This window comes from Globicephala melas, chromosome 12 (genome assembly GCF_963455315.2).
Source record: "Globicephala melas chromosome 12, mGloMel1.2, whole genome shotgun sequence".
Classification (NCBI taxonomy): Eukaryota; Metazoa; Chordata; class Mammalia; order Artiodactyla; family Delphinidae; genus Globicephala; species Globicephala melas.
This window is the reverse complement of record NC_083325.1, coordinates 15,712,896-15,732,535: the sequence shown is the minus strand read 5'-3', so window position 1 is coordinate 15,732,535 and position 19,640 is coordinate 15,712,896. Positions and strand designations below refer to the sequence as shown.

Sequence of the window (19,640 nt, the reverse complement as noted above, 5' to 3'; positions counted from 1 at the left end):
GAAGCAAATAGCCTCCGCCAACAGCTGCACCCTAACTCTTCCCAAGTTCAAGAGAGAGATCAGACTAAGCTGGTTTCACTAGGTCCCAATTTGACTCTCCCTGGTTCAGCTTGTGGCCAGGAGGTGGGTCAAGTTGTAGAACATGGATACTTGCTCTATAATCTTGTGGCAGAGTGGCAGGGAGGAGGGTTCCCCAAAAACTGGGGAGTCCTTGCCAAAAATGTAGTAAAGGCACTGTCCACTGAAGGAAGGGCATCAAAGCAAAGATGTTTAGTAGTCAGTAATAAAGGTTTCAGAAGCCTTTATTAAAGGGTAGTGTGAGTCTCACCATAGATCAGGGTTCTGAATCTATGGGTACATGGTCCACACACCTCAGGGGCTGCCCTGGGACAGTCACTGCTCAACACACAGGCCTGGAATGTCAGATGTTACAGCTGGGCATCCTCACAGCACCTGTTGTCTCTGAAAACTTCAAATATTGGCACTGTTTAATCTACTAGAGAACAAAACAGAGAGACAAAACTAAACACCTATAACAGTAATACTAACTATGCTCAGCTCTGAAAAACTTACCTCCTGGGCCTTATTACCTGCATCGTAGCAATGACTGTATTTGCCACCCAGCAGGCTCCAGCCAGTTTGATCTGCATTAAACGCACCCCTCTGTGTGCTGGCTCTTCACAGCATGAACGATGCACAGCAGCTGTCTCCTATCAGACAATCTTAACGGGTATAACAAGGACTCTGATTTATTTAACGAGCAGCTAATGTTTCTGTTTAGATTGAAAGCCTTGAAGATGAAGGGAATGTAGTGGTTCAGATGTACAAGCTGATTGAACAATATCAGGTTCCCACACCTCCCGAAGACTTTGCTGTTTTTGTCACTATGAAGCCATCCATTGTTGCTGTTCGGAATGCCATTGATAAATCCGTGGGTGACAGAGAAACAAAGATTAAGCAATTTTGTGTGCATCTGGGCAGAGATCTTGAGGATCTAAGCAATGAAGTGAATGAAATAAAGCTGCTAGCACAGGTAAGCTGAAGCAGGATTTAAAAATCTGTGTAAAGGCTGACTATTCCATTTTAATAAACCATTTAGAAAGCATATTTCATTTTAATCTGGTTTAACTTTTGTTTTTTTATGGCTTAATTCTCTGAGCTGCTATTGAAAACTGAAAGTGTTTCTGAACCTCTCTTAGATACCGAATAAATTCTAGGCCATTGCAACTAAAGCATGTATGCAATATTGAATTCTCCTTCTGCTGGTTTCTATTTATTATTATGAAATGAGTGTTTTTATAACCTGTTAGCATATTTTATAGTTATTGTGACAATTTTAGGGTTTGCTTAGCCGCATATTAGAAAATTCCCCCTTAGAAAGAGGTAGAGTATAAATTGATAAATGATAAAGAAGAATGTTTGATTAACTTGCATCAATTTTCCTATACAAAAGATGCAAGAGGAATTATTTTAAGAACTTAGACTAGACATCCGGATGATTCTTTTTTTTTAATTTTTAAATTTTATTTTATTTATTTTTTATACAGCAGGTTCTTATTAGTTATCTATTTTATACATATTAGTGTACACATGTCAATCCCAATCTCCCAATTAATCCGACCACCCTGCCACCAATTTCCCCCCTTGGTGTCCATACGTTTGTTCTCTACATCTGTGTCTATTTCTGCCTTGCAAACCATTTCATCTGTACCATTTTTCTAGATTCCACATAAATGCGTTAATATACGCTATTTGTTTTTCTCTTTCTGACTTACTTCACTCTGTATGACAATCTCTAGGTCCATCCACACCTCTACAAATGACCCAATTTTGTTCCTTTTTACAGCTGAGTAATATTCCATTGTATATATGTACCACATCTTCTTTATCCGTTTGTCTGTCGATGGGCATTTAGGTTGCTTCCATGAGCTGGCTATTGTAAATAGTGCTGCAATGAATATTGTGGTGCATGTGTCTTTTGGAATTATGGTTTTCTCTGGGCATATGCCCAGTAATGGGATTGCTGGGTCATATGGTAATTCTATTTTTAATTTTTTAAGGAACCTCCATACTGTTCTCCATAATGGCTACATCAATTTACATTCCTGCCAAGAGTGCATGAGGGTTCCCTTTTCTCCATACCCTCTCCAGCATTTTTTCTTTGTAGATTTTCTGATGATTCCCATTCTAACCGGTGTGAGGTGATACCTCATTGTAGTTCTGATTTGCATTTCTCTAATAATTAGTGATGTTGAGCAGCTTTTCATGTGCCTCTTGGATCTGTATGTCTTCTTTGGAGAGATGTCTATTTAGGTCTTCTGCCCATTTTTTAATTGGGTTGTCTGTTTTTTGTAATATTGAGCCACATGAGCTGCTCATATAATTTGGAGATTAATCCTTTTCTGCTTTGTTTGCAAATATTTTCTCCCATTCTGAGGGTTATCTTTTCATCTTGTTTATAGTTTCCTTTGCTGTGCGAAAGCTTTTAAGTTTAATTAGGTCCCATTTCTTTATTTTTGTTTTTATTTCTGTTAGTCTAGGAGGTGGGTCAAAAAAGGTCTTGCTGTGATTTTTGTCAAAGAGTGTTCTTCCTATGTTTTCTTCTAAGAGTTTTATAGTGTCCAGTCTCACATTTAGGTCTCTAATCAAATTTGAGTTTATTTTTGTGTATGGTGTTAGGGAGTGTTCTAATTTCATTCTTTTACATGTAGCTGTCCAGTTTTCCTAGCAACACTTAATGAAGAGATGGTCTTTTCTCCGTTGTATATCCTTGCCTCCTTTGTCGTAGATTAGTTGAACATAGGTGTGTGGGTTTCCCTCTGGGCTTTCTATCCTGTTCCATTGATCTATATTTCTGTTTGTGTGCCAGTACCATATTGTCTTGATTACTGTAGCTTTGTAGTACAGTCTGAAGTCCTCCAGCTCCTTTTTTTGCCCTCAAGATTGCTTTGGTTATTCAGGGTCTTTTGTGTCTCCATACAGATTTTAAGATTTTTTTGTTCTATTCTGTGAAAAATGCCATTGGTAGTTTGATAGGGATTACATTGAATCTGTAGATTGCTTTGGGTAGTATAGTCATTTTCATAATATTGATTCTTCCAATCCAAGAACATGGTATATCTCTCCATCTGTTTGTGTCATCTTTGATTTCTTTCATCAGTGTCATATAGTTTTTGGGTACAGGTCTTGACCTCCTTAGGTAGGTTTATCCTTAGGTATTTTATTCTTTTTGTTGCAATGGTGAATGGGATTGTTTCCTTAATTTCTCTTTCTGATCTTTCATTGTTAGTATATAGGAATGCAAGAGATTTCTGTGCATTAATTTGGTATCCTGCAACTTTACCAAATTCATTGATTAGCTCTAGTAATTTTCTGGTGGCATCTTTAGGATTATCTATGTATAGTATCATGTCATCTGCAAACAGTGATAGTTTTACTTTTTCTTTTCCAATTTGTATTCTTTTATTTCTTTTTCTTCTCTGATTGCCATGGCTAGGAATTCCAAAACTATCTTGAATAATAATAGCAACCGTGGACACTCTTGTCTTGTTCCTGGTCTTAGAGGAAATGCTTTAAGTTTTTCACCATTGAGAATGATGTTTGCTGTGGGTTTGTCATATATGGTCTTTATTATGTTGAGGAAGGTTCCCTCTGTTCCCACTTTCTGGAGAGTTTTTATCATAAATGGGTGTTGAATTTTGTCAAAAGCTTCTTCTACATCTATTGAGATGATCATATGGTTTTTATTCTTCAGTCTGTTAATATGATGTATCACATCGATTGATTTGCATATATTGAATCCCACTTGATCATGGTGTATGATTCTTTTAATGTGTTGTTGGATTCTGTTTGCTAGTATTTTGTTGAGGATTTTTGCATCTATATTCATCAGTGATATTGGTCTGTAATTTTTCTTTTTTTCTAGTATCTCTGTCTGGTTTTTGTATCAGGGTGATGGTGGCCTCGTAGAATGAGTTTGAGAGTTTTCCTTCTTCTGCAATATTTTGGAAGACTTTGAGAAGGATGGGTGTTAGCTCTTCTCTAAATGTTTGATAGAATTCACCTGTGAAGCCATCTGGTCCTGGACTTTTGTTTGTTGGAAGATTTTTATTCACAGTTTCAATTTCATTACTTGTGAATGGTCTGTTCATATTTTCTCTTTCTTCCTGGTTCAGTCTTGGAAGCTTATACCTTTCTAAGAATTTGTCCATTTCTTCCAGGTTGTCCATTTTATTAGCATAGAGTTGCTTGTAGTAGTCTCTTAGGATGCTTTGTATTTCTGTGGTGTCTGTTGTAACTTCTTTTTCATTTCTAATTTTATTGATTTGATTCCTCTCCCTCTTTTTCTTGATGAGTATAGCTAATGGTTTATCAATTTTGTTTATCTTCTCAAAGAAGCTTTTAGTTTTATTGATCTTTGCTATTGTTTTCTCTGTTTCTATTTTATTTATTTCTGCTCTGATCTTTATGATTTCTTTCCTTCTAATAACTTTAGGTTTTGTTTGTTTTTCTTTCTCTAGTTCCTTTAGGTATAAGGTTAGACTGTTTATTTGAGATTTTTCTTGTTTCTTGAGGTAGGAATGTATTGCTACAAACTTCCCTCTTAGACCTGCTTTTGCTGCATCCCATAGGTTTTAGATTGTCATGTTTTTGTTGTCATTTGTCTCTAGGTATTTTTTTATTTCCTCTTTGATTTCTTCAGTGATCTCTTGGTTATTTAGTAGTGTATCATTTAGCCTCCACGTGTTTGTGTTTTTTATGTGTTTTTCCTGTAATTGATTTCTAATCTCATAGCGTTGTGGTTGTAAAAGATGCTTGATATGATTTCAGTTTTCTTAAATTTACCAAGGCTTGATTTGTGACCCAAGATGTGATCTATCCTGGAGAATGTTCTATGAGCACTTGAGAAAAAATTGTATTCTGTTGTTTTTGGATGGAATGTCCTATAAATATCAATTAAGTCCATCTTGTTTAATGTGTCCTTTAAAGCTTGTGTTTCCTTATTTATTTTCATTTTTGATGATTTGTCCATTGGTGAAAGTGGGGTGTTAAAATCCCCTACTATTATTGTGCTACTGTCGATTTACCCTGTTATGTTATGTATTGAGGCGCTCCTATGTTGGCTGCATAAATATTTACAATTGTTATATCTTCTTCTTGGATTGATCCCTTGATCATTATGTAGTGTTCTTCCTTGTCTCTTATAATAGTCTTTATTTTAAAGTCTATTTTGTCTGATATGAGAATTGCTACCCCAGCTTTCTTTTGATTTCCCTTTGCATGGAATATCTTTTTCCATCCCCTCACTTTCAGTCTGTATGTGTCCTTAGGTCTGAAGTGGGTCTCTTGTAGACAGCATATATATGGGTCTTGTTTTTGTATCCATTCAATGAGTCTGTGACTTTTGGTTGGAAAATTTAATCCATTTACATTTAAGGTGATTATCAGTATGTATGTTCATATTACCATTTTTCTTAATAGAGAAGTTTCTTTACCATTTGTTGTAGAGCTGGTTTGGTGATGCTGAATTCTCTTAGCTTTTGTTTGTCTCTAAAGCTTTTGATTTCTCCATCAATTCTGAATGAGGTCCTTGCCAATTAGAGTAATCTTGGTTGTAGGTTCTTCCCTTTCACATCTTTAAATATATCATGCCTCTCCCTTCTGGCTTGTAGAGTTTCTGCTGAGAAATCCGCTGTTAACCTTATGGGAATTCCCTTGTATGTTATTTGTCATTTTTCCCTTGTTTCTTTTAATAATTTTTCTCTGTCTTTAATTTTTGTCAGTTTGATTACTATGTGTCTTGGCATGTTTCTCCTTGGGTTTATCCTGCCTGGGACTCTGCGCTTCCTGGACTTTGGTGTCTATTTCCTTTCCCATGTTAGGGAAGTTTTCAACTATAATCTCCTCAAATATTTTCTCGGGTCCTTTCTCTCTCTCTTCTCCTTCTGGGACCCCTATACTGCGAATATTTGTGTTTTTAATGTTGTCCCAGAGGTCTCTTAGGCTGTCTTTATTTCTTTTCATTTTTTTTTCTTTCTTCTGTTCTGCAGCAGTGAATTCCACCATTCTGTCTTGCAGGTGACTTATCCATTCTTCTGCCTCAGTTATTCTGCTATTGATTCCTTCTAGTGTATTTTTCATTTCAGTTATTGTATTGTTCATCTCTGTTTGTTTGTTCTGTAATTCTTCTAGGTCTTTGTTCTTTAATTCTTCTAGGTCTTTGTTAAACATTTCTTTCATCCCCTGTATCTTTCCCTCCATTCTTTTTCTGAGGTCCTGGATCATTTTCACTATCATTATTCTGAATTCTTTTTCTGGAAGGTTTCCTATCTCCACTTCATTTAGTTGTTTTTCTGGGGTTTTATCTTTTTCCTTCATCTGGTACATATGTCATTTTGTCTGTCTTTCTGTGAATGTAGTTTTCATTCCATAGGCTGCAGAATTGTAGTTCTTGCTTCTGCTGTCTGCCCTCTGGTGGATGAAGCTATCTCTGTTTTTACTTTTGTATTGAAGTATTTTTGTATTTTTGCACAGAGGAAGCTGTACATAAGTGTAATAAGTGTACAAGTCAGTGAGTTTTCAGAAAGTGAACACATCCATGTGTCCACTACTGAGATGAAGAACTATTGCTATTGCCATCCTTAGTGTCTCCCCTAGTCACTAACCCTTCCTTCCTCTCCAAAGGCAGCCACTACCTTGAATTCTAAAGCCATAAATTGGTTTTGCCTTTTTATGAACTTCAATTAAATAGAATCATACCTTTATTGTAAATTGTAATCATTCCATTTTTTGGGGGGGTGTGTGTGCTGCATTGGGTCTTCATTGCTGTGTGCAGGCTTTCTCTAGTTTCAGCGAGCAGGGACTACTCTTCATTGTGGTGTGCAAGCTTCTCATTGTGGTGGCTTCTCTTGTTGAGGAGCATGGGCCCTAGGCACACAGGCTAAGTAGTTGTGGTCCATGGGCTTAGTTGCTCCGTGGCATGTGGGATCTTCCTGGACCAGGTTTTGAACCTGTGTCCCCTGAATTGGCAGGCAGATTCTTAACCACTGAGCCACCAGGGAAGTCCCATAAATTGTAATTATTCCTTTATTGTAAAATGATAATTTTCCTTATATCATATTTTCTTCTTTCTTTTCCATATTGTATTCACCTCTCCTTACCTGAAGTCACGTTAGCTGAAACAAATGTAATAAATGAAAACAGATGAGGGAAAATGTATTAGGTATTCTTTAAAAGCAATATTATCCCCAAGTTACTTCTTTATACATTTCTGTAATTTTTACAATGTATATGCATTGCTTTAAATACAGAAAAACAACAATTTTAATATATTTTCTAAAAATTAGAGTGAAAAGAGAATTAGAAGAAATATTTTTTGAAAACGTTTATTAATTCATTTATTTTGATGGTATACATCAAAATAAGAATGAGTAATCAAAACCTATCTTAATTTTACAGGATCCACAGATTTTGGATATTAACGCTGACCAAGACAAAGTAAACGTCATGTTGAATGATTTGCAGTCAGTTCTAGATGATCTTCAAAAACGTGCATTTCAGTATAAATCCTATCAGAAGAATTTTAAGGTAATGACAGCTCTACACATATGTTTCTAAAATATGTGCATAGAAATGGCATTGGTGCATACGCATTTTCAATAATGTGACTGTAAGTATTCAATGTTTGGACACCAATGTGCTAGTCACTGTGCTGGAACAATCTGAAATACAAAATATGACATGTTCTCTGCCTGTGAAGTGTTTAAAGATTAGTACACAGGTTAGACAAAATGTCTTTCTAATTAAAAAGTAATTGTGAATTTTAGACAAACCCTCAGACCAGGGACTGTAGCTTCTATGTTAAAATGTATGTGGATTTTTAAATGTGGTCAATTGAAACCCCTCTATTCTTCCTTAAATAATATTCAAGCTTCTTTTACATTCATGTGTGTATTATGATTCCATCAATATTGCCTAATTTGCCCTGGTTTGATGTGCCAGTTTGATGAAAGAAGACAATTTGGCTAAGCCAGGGCAAAGATGGATACAAAAAGGGTAGGTTTAAAAAGCTAAAAGATATGCCTCAAAAAAATGAAGAGAAATGAGTGAGAGATATAAGTGCTCTGAACAGCTATTAGAGAGACCAAAAAGAAAAGAAAATAGAAAAGATTCCTAGGATCAAATCCAGAGGGCCACCAGCAATGAGGGAGGGGTTAATCAGTTCCCCAAAAGTTTCAGCGGAGTGCATGGACCTCACATGGGGATGCACCTGTCTCTTCCATAGCCCCAAATGGATGGCCAGAAAGTGGTCTGAGCAGTCTGAGTGTCCACTCCAGATCCCAGGGCTTGGTGGAGCAACCTGCAAAATAATGACCTGGCACTAGACAATGCAACTGGTACAATACTTGATTCAGGAGGTTTGTGCATGAGAGAATTAGCGTTCATAGTTTTTCCCAGATTAGTTAACTGACCTGTAAGACAGGAAAGTATGCAGTAGGACGGGAGCTGTGGCGGAAATATTGCTTGATAAAGGCTATAACTAACAGGTGGGCACTCTTGGGTCAGAAAGAATAGCCTTTCTTGAGCCAGAGCCTGAAATAGAAGTGTGTCTCCCTCCTTCCACGTTCCATATCTATACTTTACGATCCTTTAGGATCACCTCATATCAACCTTCCTCTGAAGCTCTCAGTCATTAGGAGGATAGGAGTGAAGGCCTAACTGGCCTAGGAAATCATCTCTAATTCTTAATGAAGTCAAGGCCAGATCCCTAATGTCAGGGTAATGCTAGCCTTGTAAAATGAGTTTGGTAGTGTTCCCACCTCTTCAATTTTTTTGGAAAAGTTTGAGAAATATTGGCATTAATTCTTTTTTCTCCCCCCAAATGTTTGGTAAAATTTACCAGTGAAGTCATCTGGTCCTGGGCTTTTCTGTGCTGGGAGGTTTTGGATTACTCATTCAATCTCCTTATCCTTATTGGTCTGTTCAGATTTTCTGTTTCTTCCTTATTCAGTCTTGGTGGGCAGTATGTTTCTAGCAATTTATACATTTCTTCAAAGGTATACAATTTATTGGCATATACTTATTCAGAGGAGTCTCTTATGATCATATGTATCTCTGAGGTGTAAGGGTTTTTTTTAGCATCTTTATTGGAGTATAATTGCTTTACAGTGGTGTGTTAGTTTCTGCTGTATAACAAAGTGAATCAGCTATACATATATCCCCATATCCCCTCCCTCTTGCATCTCCCTCCCACGCTCCCTATCCCACCCCTCTAGGTAGACAAAAAGTACCGAGCTGATCTCCCTGTGCTATGTGGCTGCTTCCCACTAGCTATTTCTTTTAAATTTGTTAGTGTATATATGTCCATGCCACTCTCTGACTTCGTCCCAGCTTACCCTTCCCCCTCCCCATGTCCACAAGTCCATTCTCTATGTCTGTGTCTTTATTCCTGTCTGCTGCAAGGTTCTTCAGAACCTTTTTTTTTTTTAGATTCCATATATATGTGTTAGTGTACGGTATTTGTTTTTCTCTTTCTGACTTACTTCACTCTGTATGACAGACTCTAGGTCCATCCACATCACTACAAATAACTCGATTTCCTTTTTCTTTATAGCTGAGTAATATTCCATTTTATATATTTGTCACAACTTCTTTCATTCATCTGTCCATTCATCTGTTGAAGGACATGTAGGTTACTTTCATGCCATAGCTATTGTAAATACAGCTGCAATGAACATTGTGGTACATGACTCTTTTTGAATTACAGTTTTCTCAGGGTATATGCCCAGTAGTGGGATTGCTGGGTAGTTCTACTCTTAGATTTTAAGGAACCTCCAGACTGTTCTCCATAGTGGCTGTATCAATTTACATTCCCACCAACAGTGCAAGAGGGTTCCCTTTTCTCCACACCTTCTCCAGCATTTATTTGTAGATTTTTGATGATGGCCATTCTGACCATTGTGAGGTGATACCACACTGTAGTTTTGATTTGCATTTCTCTAATGATTACTGATGTGGAGCATCCTTTCATATGTTTCTTGGCAATCTGTATATCTTCTTTGGAGAAATGTCTATTTAGGTCTTCTGCCCATTTTTGGATTGGGTTGTTTGTTGTTTGATATTGAGCTGCATGAGCTTCTTGTATATTTTGGAGATTGATCCTTTGTCAGTTGCTTCATTTGCAAATATTTTCTCCCATTCTGAGGGTTGTCTTTTGGTCTTGTTTATGGTTTCCTTTGCTGTGCAAAAGCTTTTAAGTTTCCTTAGGTCTCATGTCTTTATTTTTGTTTTTATTTCCATTTCTCTAGGAGATGGGTCAAAAAGGATCTTGCAGTGATTTATGTCATAAAGTGTTCTGTCTATGTTTTTCTCTAAGAGTTTTATAGTGTCTGGCCTTACATTTAAGTCTTTAATCTATTTTGAGTTTATTTTTGTGTATGGTATTAGGGAGTGTTCATATTTCATTCTTTTACATGTAGCTGTCCAGTTTTCCCAGCACACTTATTGAAGAGGCTGTCTTTTCTCCATTGTATATCCTTGCCTCCTTTATCAAAGATAAGGTGACTATATGTGTGTGGGTTTATCTCTAGGCTTTCTATTCTGTTCCATTGATCTATATTTCTGTTCTTGTGCCACTACCATACTTTCTTGATTACTATAGCTTTGTAGTATGGTCTGAAATCTGGGAGGCTGCTTCCTCCAGCTCTGTTTTTCTTTCTCAAGATTGCTTTGACTATTCAGGATCATTTTTGTTTCCATACATATTGTGAAATTTGTGGTTCTAGTTCTGTGAAAAATGCCATTGGTAGTTTGATGGGGATTGCATTGAATCTGTTCATTGCTTTGGGTAGTACAGTCATTTTCACAATGTTGATTCTTCCAATCCAAGAACATGGTATATCTCTCCATCTGTTTGTATCATCTTGAATTTCTTTCATCAGTGTCTTATAGTTTTCTGCATGCAGGTCTTTTGTCTCCTTAGGTAGGTTTATTCCTAGGTATTTTATTCTTTTTGTTGCAATGGTAAATGGAAATGTTTCCTTCATTTCTCTTTCAGATTTTCATCATTAGTGTATAGGAATGCAAGAGATTTCTGTGCATTAGTTTTGTATCCTGCTACTTTACCAAATTCATTGATTAGCTCTAGTAGTTTTCTGGTAGATTAGATCTGGTAGTTTTCTGGTGGCATCTTCAGGATTCTCTATGTATAGTATCATGTCATCTGCAAACAGTGACAGTTTTACTTCTTCTTTTCCGATTTGGATTCCTTTTATTTCTTTTTCTTCTCTAATTGATGTGGCTAAAACATCCAAAACTACATTGAATAATAGTGGTGAGCGTGGACAACCTTGTCTTTTTCCTGATCTTAGTGGAAATGATTTCAGTTTTTCACCATTGAGAATGATGTTGGCTGTAGGTTTGTCATATATGACCTTTATTATCTTTAGGTAAGTTACCTATGCCTACTTTCTGGAGGGTTTTTATCATAAATCAGTGTTTAATTTTGTTGAAAGCTTTTTCTGCATCTATTGAGATGATCATATGGTTTTTATTCTTCAATTTGTTAATATGGTTTATCTCATTTTTGATTTGCATATATTGAAGAATCCTTTCATTCCTGGGATAAACCCTACTTGATCATGCTGTATGATCCTTTTAATGTGCTGTTGGATTCTGTTTGCTAGTATTTTGTTGAGGAATTTTGCATGTATGTTCATCAGTGATATTGGCCTGTAGTTCTTTTTTTGTGACATTTTGTCTGGTTTTGGTATCAGGGTGATGGTGGCCTTGTAGAATGAGTTTGGGAGTGTTCCTGCCTCTGCTATATTTTGGAAGGGTTTGCGAAGGATAGGTATTAGCTCTTCTCTAAATGTTTGATAGAATTTGCCTGTGAAGCCATCTGGACTTTGGTCCTGGACTTTGGTTTGTTGGAAGATTTTCAATCAGTTTCAATTTCAGTGCTTGTGATTGGTCTCTTTATATTTTCTATTTCTTCCTGGTTCAATCTCGGAAGGTTGTGCTTTTCTAAGAATTTGTCCATTTCTTCCAGGTTGTCCATTTTATTGGCATATAGTTGCTTGCAGTAATCTCTCATGATTCTTTGTATTTCTGCAATGTCAGTTGTTACTTCTCCTTTGTCATTTCTAATTCTATCGATTTGAGTCTTCTCCCTTTTTTTCTTGATGAGTCTGTCTAATGGTTTATCAATTTTGTTTATCTTTTCAAAGAAACAGCTTTTAGATTTATTGATCTTTGCTATCATTTCATTCATTTCTTTTTCATTTATTTATGATCTGATCTTTATGATTTCTTTCCTTCTGCTAACTTTGGCTTTTGTTTGTTCTTCTTTCTCTAGTTCCTTTAGATGTAAGGTTAGGTTGTTTATTTAAGGTTTTTCTTGTTTCTTGAGGTAGGATTGTATTGCTATAAACTTCCCTCTTAGAACTGTTTTCGCTGCATACCATAGGTTTTGGGCCATCGTGTTTTCATTGTCATTTTTTTCTAGGTATTTTTTGATTTCCTCTTTGATGTCTTCAGTGAACTCTTGGGTATTTAGTAGTGTATTGTTTAGCCTCCAGGGTTTGTATTATTTACAGATTTTTTTCCTGTAATTGATATGTAGTCTCATAGTTTTGTGGTCAGAAAAGATACTTGATACAATTTCAATTTTCTTAAATTTTCCAAGGCTTGATTTGTGACCCAAGGTATGATCTATCCTGGAGAATGTTCCATGAGCACTTGAGAAGAAAGTGAATTGTTTTGTTTTTGGATGGAATATCCTATAAATATCAGTTAAGTCCATCTAGTTTAATGTGTCCTTTAAAGCTTGTGTTTCCTTATTTATTTTCATTTTTGATTATCTGTCCATTGGTGAAAGTGGGGTGTTAAAGTCCCCTACCATCATTATGTTACTGTCAATTTCCCCTTTTATGGCTGTTAGCATTTGCCTTATGTATTGAGTTGCTCCTATGTTGGCTACATAAATATTTACAACTGTTATATCTTCTTCTTGGATTGATCCCTTGATCGTTATGTAGTGTCCTTCTTTGTCTCTTGTAATAGTCTTTATTTTAAAGTCTATTTTCTCTGATATGAGAATTGCTACTCCAGCTTTCTTTTCATTTCCATTTGCATAGAATGTCTTTTTCCATCCCCTCACTTTCAGTCTGTATGTGTCCCTAGGTCTGAAGTGGGTCTCCTGTAGACAGCATATATATGGGTCTTGTTTTTGTATCCATTCAGTGAGCCTGTGACTTTTGGTTGGAACATTTAAACCATTTACATTTAAGGTATTTATCGATATGTATGTTCCTATTACCATTTTCTTAATTGTTTTGGGTTTGGTATTGTAGGTCTTTTCCTTCTCTTGTGTTTCCTGCCTAGAGAAGTTCCTTTAGCATTTGTTGTAAAGCTGGTTTGGTGGTGCTGAATTCTCTGAGCTTTTGTTTGTCTGTAAAGGTCTTAATTTCTCCATTGAATCTGAATGAGATCCTTGCTGGGTAGAGTAATCTTGGTAGTAGGTTTTTCCCTTTCATCACTTTAAGTATATCCTGCCACACCCTTCTGGCTTGCGGAGTTTCTGCTTAAAGTTCAGCAGTTAACCTTATGGGGATTCCCTTGTATGTTATTTGTTGCTTTTCCCTTGCTGATTTTAATATTTTTCTTTGTATTTAATTTTTGACAGTTTTATTAATATGTGTCTTGGCATGTTTCTCCTTGGATTTATCCTTTATGGGACTCTCTGCACTTCCTGGACTTGACTGACTATTTTCTTTCCCATATTAAGGAAGTTTTCAACTGTAATCTCTTCAAATATTTTCTCATTCCCTTTCTTTTCCCTTCTTCTTCTGGGACCCTTATAATTTGAATGTTGATGCACTCAATGTTGTCCCAGAGGTCTCTGAGACTGTCCTCAATTCTTTTCATTCTCTTTTATTTATTCTGCTTTACGGTACTTATTTCCACTATTTTATCTTCCAGGTCACTTATCCATTCTGTCTCAGTTATTCTGCTATTGATTCCTTCTAGAGAATTTTTAATTTCATTTATTGTGTTGTTCATCATTCTTTGTTTGCTCTTTAGTTTTTCTAAGTCCTTGTTAATCCTTTCTTTTATTCTCCATTATATTTCCAAGAGTTTGGATCATCTTTACTATTTTTACTCTGAATTCTTTTTCAGGTATACTGCCTATTTCCTCTTCATTTGTTTGGTCTGGTGAGGTTTTACCTTGCTCCTTCAACTGCTGTATATTTCTCTCTCTTCTCATTTTGCTTAATTTACTGCATTTGAGGTCTCCACTTCACAGGCTGCTGGTTCGTACTTCCCATTGTTTTTGGTGTCTGCCTCCAGTGGGTTAAATTGGTTCAGTGGGTTGTGTAGGCTTCCTGGTGGAGGGGAGTGGTGCCTGTGTTCTGGTGGATGAGGCTGGATCTTGTCTTTCTGGTGGGCAGGACCATGTCCTGTTGTGTGTTTCAGGGTGTCTGTGAACTTATTATGATTTTAGACAGTCTCTCTGCTAATGGGTGGGGCTGTGTTCCTTTCTTGCTAGTTCTTTGGCATGGGTGTCCAGCACTGGAGCTTGCTGGTCATTGAGTGGATCTAGTTCTTAGCATTGAGACGGAGATCTCTGGGAGAGCTCTCGCTGATTGATATTACTGTGGCCAGGAGGTCTCTGGTGGTCCAGTGTCCTGACTCTGGTCTCCCACCTCAGAGCCTCAGGCCTGACACCCAGCCAGAGCACCAAGACCCTGTCAGCCACATGGCTCAAAAGAAAATGGAGGAAAGAAAGAAAAATAAAATAAAGTTATTAAAATAAAAATTTTTTTGTTAAAATTAAAAAAATTAAATAAAGAAAGAAGAGAGCAACCAAACCAATAAACAAATCCACCTATAAAAAGAAGCACTAAACCTAAACTAAAGGAAAAAAAATCAAACAGACAGAACCCTAGAACAAATCGTAAAAGCAAACCTATACAGACAATATCTCCAAAGAAGCATACAGATACACACTCACAAAAAGAGAAAATGGAAAACATATATATATATATATATATGAAAAACAAAGGAAGAGAGCAACCAAATCAATAAACAAATCTAATGATAGTAAGCTCTATATACTAAACTAAGATAAACATAAAACCAGAAATAAGTTAGATGCAGAAAGCAAACCCCAAGTCTACATTTGCTCTCAAAGTCCACCGCCTCAATTATGGGATGATTTGTTGTCTATTCAGGTATTCCACAGATGCAGGGTACATCAAGTTGATTGTGGAGATTTAATCCGCTGCTTCTGAGGCTGCACAGAGAAATTTCCCTTTCTCTTCTTTGTTCACACAGCTCCTGGGGTTCAGTTTTGGATTTGGCCCCACCTCTGCATGTAGGTCACCCTCTGGTGTCTGTTCTTTGCCCAGACAGGAGGAGGTTAAAGGAGAAGCTGATTAGGGAGCTCTGGCTCACTCAGGCCTGGGATAGGGAGGGGTACAGAATGCAGGGCGAGCCTGCGGCGGCAGAGACCAGCCTGACGTTGCACCAGCCTGAGGCGTGCCATGTGTTCTCCCGGGGAAGTTGTCCCTTCATCACGGGACCCTGGCAGTGGCGGATTGCACAGGCTCCCAGGAGGGGAGGTGTGGATAGTGACCTGTTCTTGCACACAGGCTTTATGGTGGCTGCAGCAGCAGCCTTAGCATTTCATGCCTGTCTCTGGTGTCTGCACTGATAGCTGCGGCTCGCGCCCGTCTCTGGAGCTCATTTAGGCAGTGCTTTGAATCCCCTCTCCTTGCGCACCCCGAAACAATGGTCTCTTGCATCTTAGGTAGTTCCAGACTTTTTCCCAGACTCCCTCCTGGCTAGCTGTGGCACAATATCCCCCTTAAGGCTGTGTTCACACAGCCAACCCCCGTCGTCTCCCTGGGATCTGATCTTGAAAGCCCGAGCCTCAGCTCCCAGCCCCAACTCACTCCAGCAGGGTTCCACCGGTGAAGGGGTTTCCTACTGTGCGGAAATATTTCCTCCTTCACAGCTCCCTCCCCGATGTGCAGGTCCTGTCCCTATTCTTTGTCTCTGTTTCGTCTTTTTTCGTTTTCCCTACCTGGGTATGCGAGGAGTTTCTTGCCTTTTGGGAAGTCTGATGTCTTCTGCCAGTGTTCAGTAGGTGTTTTGTAGGAGTTGTTCCACATGTAGATGTATTTTTTATGTACTTGTGGGGAGGAAGGTGATCTGCACGTCTTACTCCTCTGCCATCTTGAAGGGCCCCCTGAGGTATAGATTTTAATGTCTCCTCTTTCATTTCTGATTTTATTTCTTTGCATCATCTCTCTTTTTTTTCTTAGTCTAGCTAAAGGTTTGTTTATCTTTTCAGAAAAAAAGCTCTTAGTTTCATTGATCTTTTCTATTGTTTTTCTGTTCTCTATTTTTTTTATTTCCACCCTGATCCTTGTTATTTCCTTTCTTCTGCTAACTCTGGGCTTAGCTTGTTCTCCTTTTCTAGTTCTTTGTTGTGTAAAGTCAAGTTGTTTATTTGAGGTCTTTCTATTTTCTTAATATATCCATTTATTACTATAAACTTCCCTCTCAGAACTACTTTTGCAGCATCTCATCGGTTTTGGTGTGCTGTGTTTCCATTTTTATTTGTTTCAAGATATTTATTTTTATTTCCCTTTGATTTCCTCTATAAGCCATTGGTTGTTCAGGAGTGTGGTGTTTAGTTTCCAAATATTTGTAAATTTTCCATCTTTCCTCTTGTTGTTGATTTCTATTTTCATACCATTGTAGCTGGAAAAGATAATATGATTTCAGACTTCTTAAACTTGTTAAGACTTCTTTTGTGGCCTATCATATGATCTATCCTGGGGAATGTTCTGCATGCACTTGAAAAGAATGTGTATTTTGCTGCTATTGTATGCAATGTTTAAAGCCCCAGCTTATGGCAAAGCTCACAGTTTCTGTGCAACCAACCTCCTGGAGATTTTCCCACCTCCAAGGCATGAAAACAGCTTCTTCAGATTTTCTTGCAACCTTTCTCTGTCTAGGGTTCATATACAGTCCACTGGGTTAGAAATAGGTAAGAAACTAGGCTGTTCACTCCATCTTTAATCTCCCCATTCCCTCCACCAACTACCACACAAACATCCTCTCCCTCTTCTATCATCTAAGATATAAGCCCTAAAGGATATCATTGCCTCTAAAGACTCATCTGTTTACCCAATAGACCAGACAGGTATATACATGTATGATCCAACTTGAGAAAGAATGCCCTTAGCACTCTTGTAATATTTGTGTCTTTGGAAAATTTCTAAGTTCTAAGGAAATATAAAGAATTATATTTTGTCACTCAAATAGAAATCTGAATATACATGGGGTTTTGTGATTTGTTTTTTCATTGTTTCTGTCTCTCCTTTTCTTTCCCCATTTGGGTCCCACCCATATTCTGCTAAGGTGTCACTGTATCAAAAATTATTGATAGGAAGATAACATAAGATCTCTATATCAGAAAATTAAATAGTACATTTTGCTTATTATATTTTAAAAGGTAGAAGTGTCCAAGTTTGAAGCTTTGGAAGAAGTTAGTGCTGAATTGAAGCTCAAACAATTGCTCTGGGATTCTTTATCTGAATGGGATCAACTCCAACAAGAATGGTTACAGGTAAAAAAAAAACAACAACTTTCATTTCTTAAATCATTTTTGTATTATTTAACCTTAGAAACCTAATGGTATGAATTATAGTTTTTTAAAAAAATAAGCTGGTGTATTCTTAATTTCAGCAAAACATGCAGTGTTATTTTATGGGAATTATTATCAGCTTTCTGGTGAAATGCACAAAGGTCTTTCTGCCACATAAGTCTTTAAGTACCACAGAGAAGACTACATTATTGTAAGGCAGGTTTCTCAGGTCCTCCAAATAAGATAACTAAATGAAGGAGTCATCAAAGGACCTCACAGCATGGCATTTAACTTCTTTGTTGTTTCTGAACACAATGTTGTCCCAACACACTACAGCCAAGTGTTATTAAGGTTTGTAGGATTTTATTCATGATCTACACACATTAGATTTCTGTTAGCCTAGGTTCTGTTTTTATTGTCCTTTTTTTAATTAATTTATTTATTTATTTATTTTTATAATATTGTGAAAGAACTTGACTCATTGAAGGAACATGGTAAGTGTTTTTTTTTTTTTTAGATGTTAGGGGTAGGAGTTTAATTAATTAATTTATTTTTGCTGTGTTGGGTCTTCGTTTCTGCGCGAGGGCTTTCTCTAGTTGTGGCAAGTGGGGGCCACTCTTCATTGCAGTGCGCGGGTCTCTCATTATTGCAGCCTCTCTTGTTGCAGAGCACAGGCTCCAGACGCGCAGGCTCAGTAGTTGTGGCTCACGGGCCCAGCCGCTCCACGGCATGTGGGATCCTCCCAGACCAGGTCTCGAACCCGTGTCCCCTGCATTAGCAGGCAGATTCTCAACCACTGCGCCACCAGGGAAGCCCTTATTGTCCTTTTAAAAAAAAAAAAAAAAAAGAAAGAAAGAAAGAAAGCCCTTTTGTTCCCTGTGATAGAATAGAATCCCAGTAATGAGATCCAGGATCTTCCCTTGAGAGCTTAATAGTAAATTCTAGTAATAGTAAATTAGGGGACCAGGTATCATAGGGTTTGGTTTTTAGGGTCTACCCTTGCGTTCAAACCTTAACAAGTGTCAACCCTCTAGGAGGCAGAATAGATGACCATCTGTTCTTTCAAGTGTGATATGGACATGTAAGAAATACCATCAACTTCACAAATATTGTTTTACACTTGCTTGTTCAGCTTCCCTATGCTGGTGCCTATAATTAGAAGTCACATATCTGGGCACAGTGATGCAAGAATGTTTCCCAGATAATGTTCTAGGTACAGTAGATACCAGTGGAGAATAAAAAGGACAAAGTCCAAACCCTCACAGAATTTACCTTTCGGTGGAGAAAGTGGAAAATAAACAAACATATATATACTATTATATCAGAGAATTTTAAGTGCTTTTGTGTAACTCATTTATCACTTATCTCAGAATTAGAAAATGCTCCTGAGTAGTAAAGAAGAAGCTTAGAGAGTTTTCTGATTACCACCATAGATTAGAGCAGTAGCTTCTAAAGTGGGACAAATTTACCATAGGAAGTATACAAAAAGACCCATTAGGGAGCAAAAATAAAATGTTGAATCCAGAAAAAAAAATGAATGTTTATAAATTTTCTTTTTTTAAAATTGAGGCATATTTGACATGTTAGTTTCAGGTGTAAAATATAATTATCCAATATTTCTGTATATTGCACAGTGATCACCACAATAAGTTCAGTTAACATTTGTCACCTTACATAGTTACAAAACTTTTTTTCTTATGAGAATATTCAAGATCTACTCTCTTAGCAGCTTTCAAATATGCAATACAGTGTTATTAACTATAGTCACTGTACTGTACATTACATTCCCATGATTTATTTATTTTATAACTGGAAGTTTGTACATTTTGACCTCCTTCACTTATTTCACACACACACACCCCTCCTCTGGAAACTACCAATTTGTTCTGTTTTAGTTGTTTTGTTTTGTTTTGCTTTAGGTTCTACATATGAGTTATTCTGTTGTTTTGTTTGCTTTTGGATTCCATATACAAGTGGGGTC

The 19,640-nt window shown here is 37.1% G+C and overlaps 1 protein-coding gene across 1 annotated transcript in view; it reads left to right on the top strand.

Moving 5' to 3' along the window:
• The window catches only part of DNAH6 (dynein axonemal heavy chain 6), a 291,757-nt gene that overhangs the window by 83,133 nt on the left and 188,984 nt on the right, over positions 1-19,640 (top strand). The window contains 3 exon segments of the mRNA XM_030837528.2: positions 782-1,033; positions 7,459-7,587; positions 17,528-17,641. Coding sequence (XP_030693388.2) covers positions 782-1,033; positions 7,459-7,587; positions 17,528-17,641 — 495 coding nt within the window.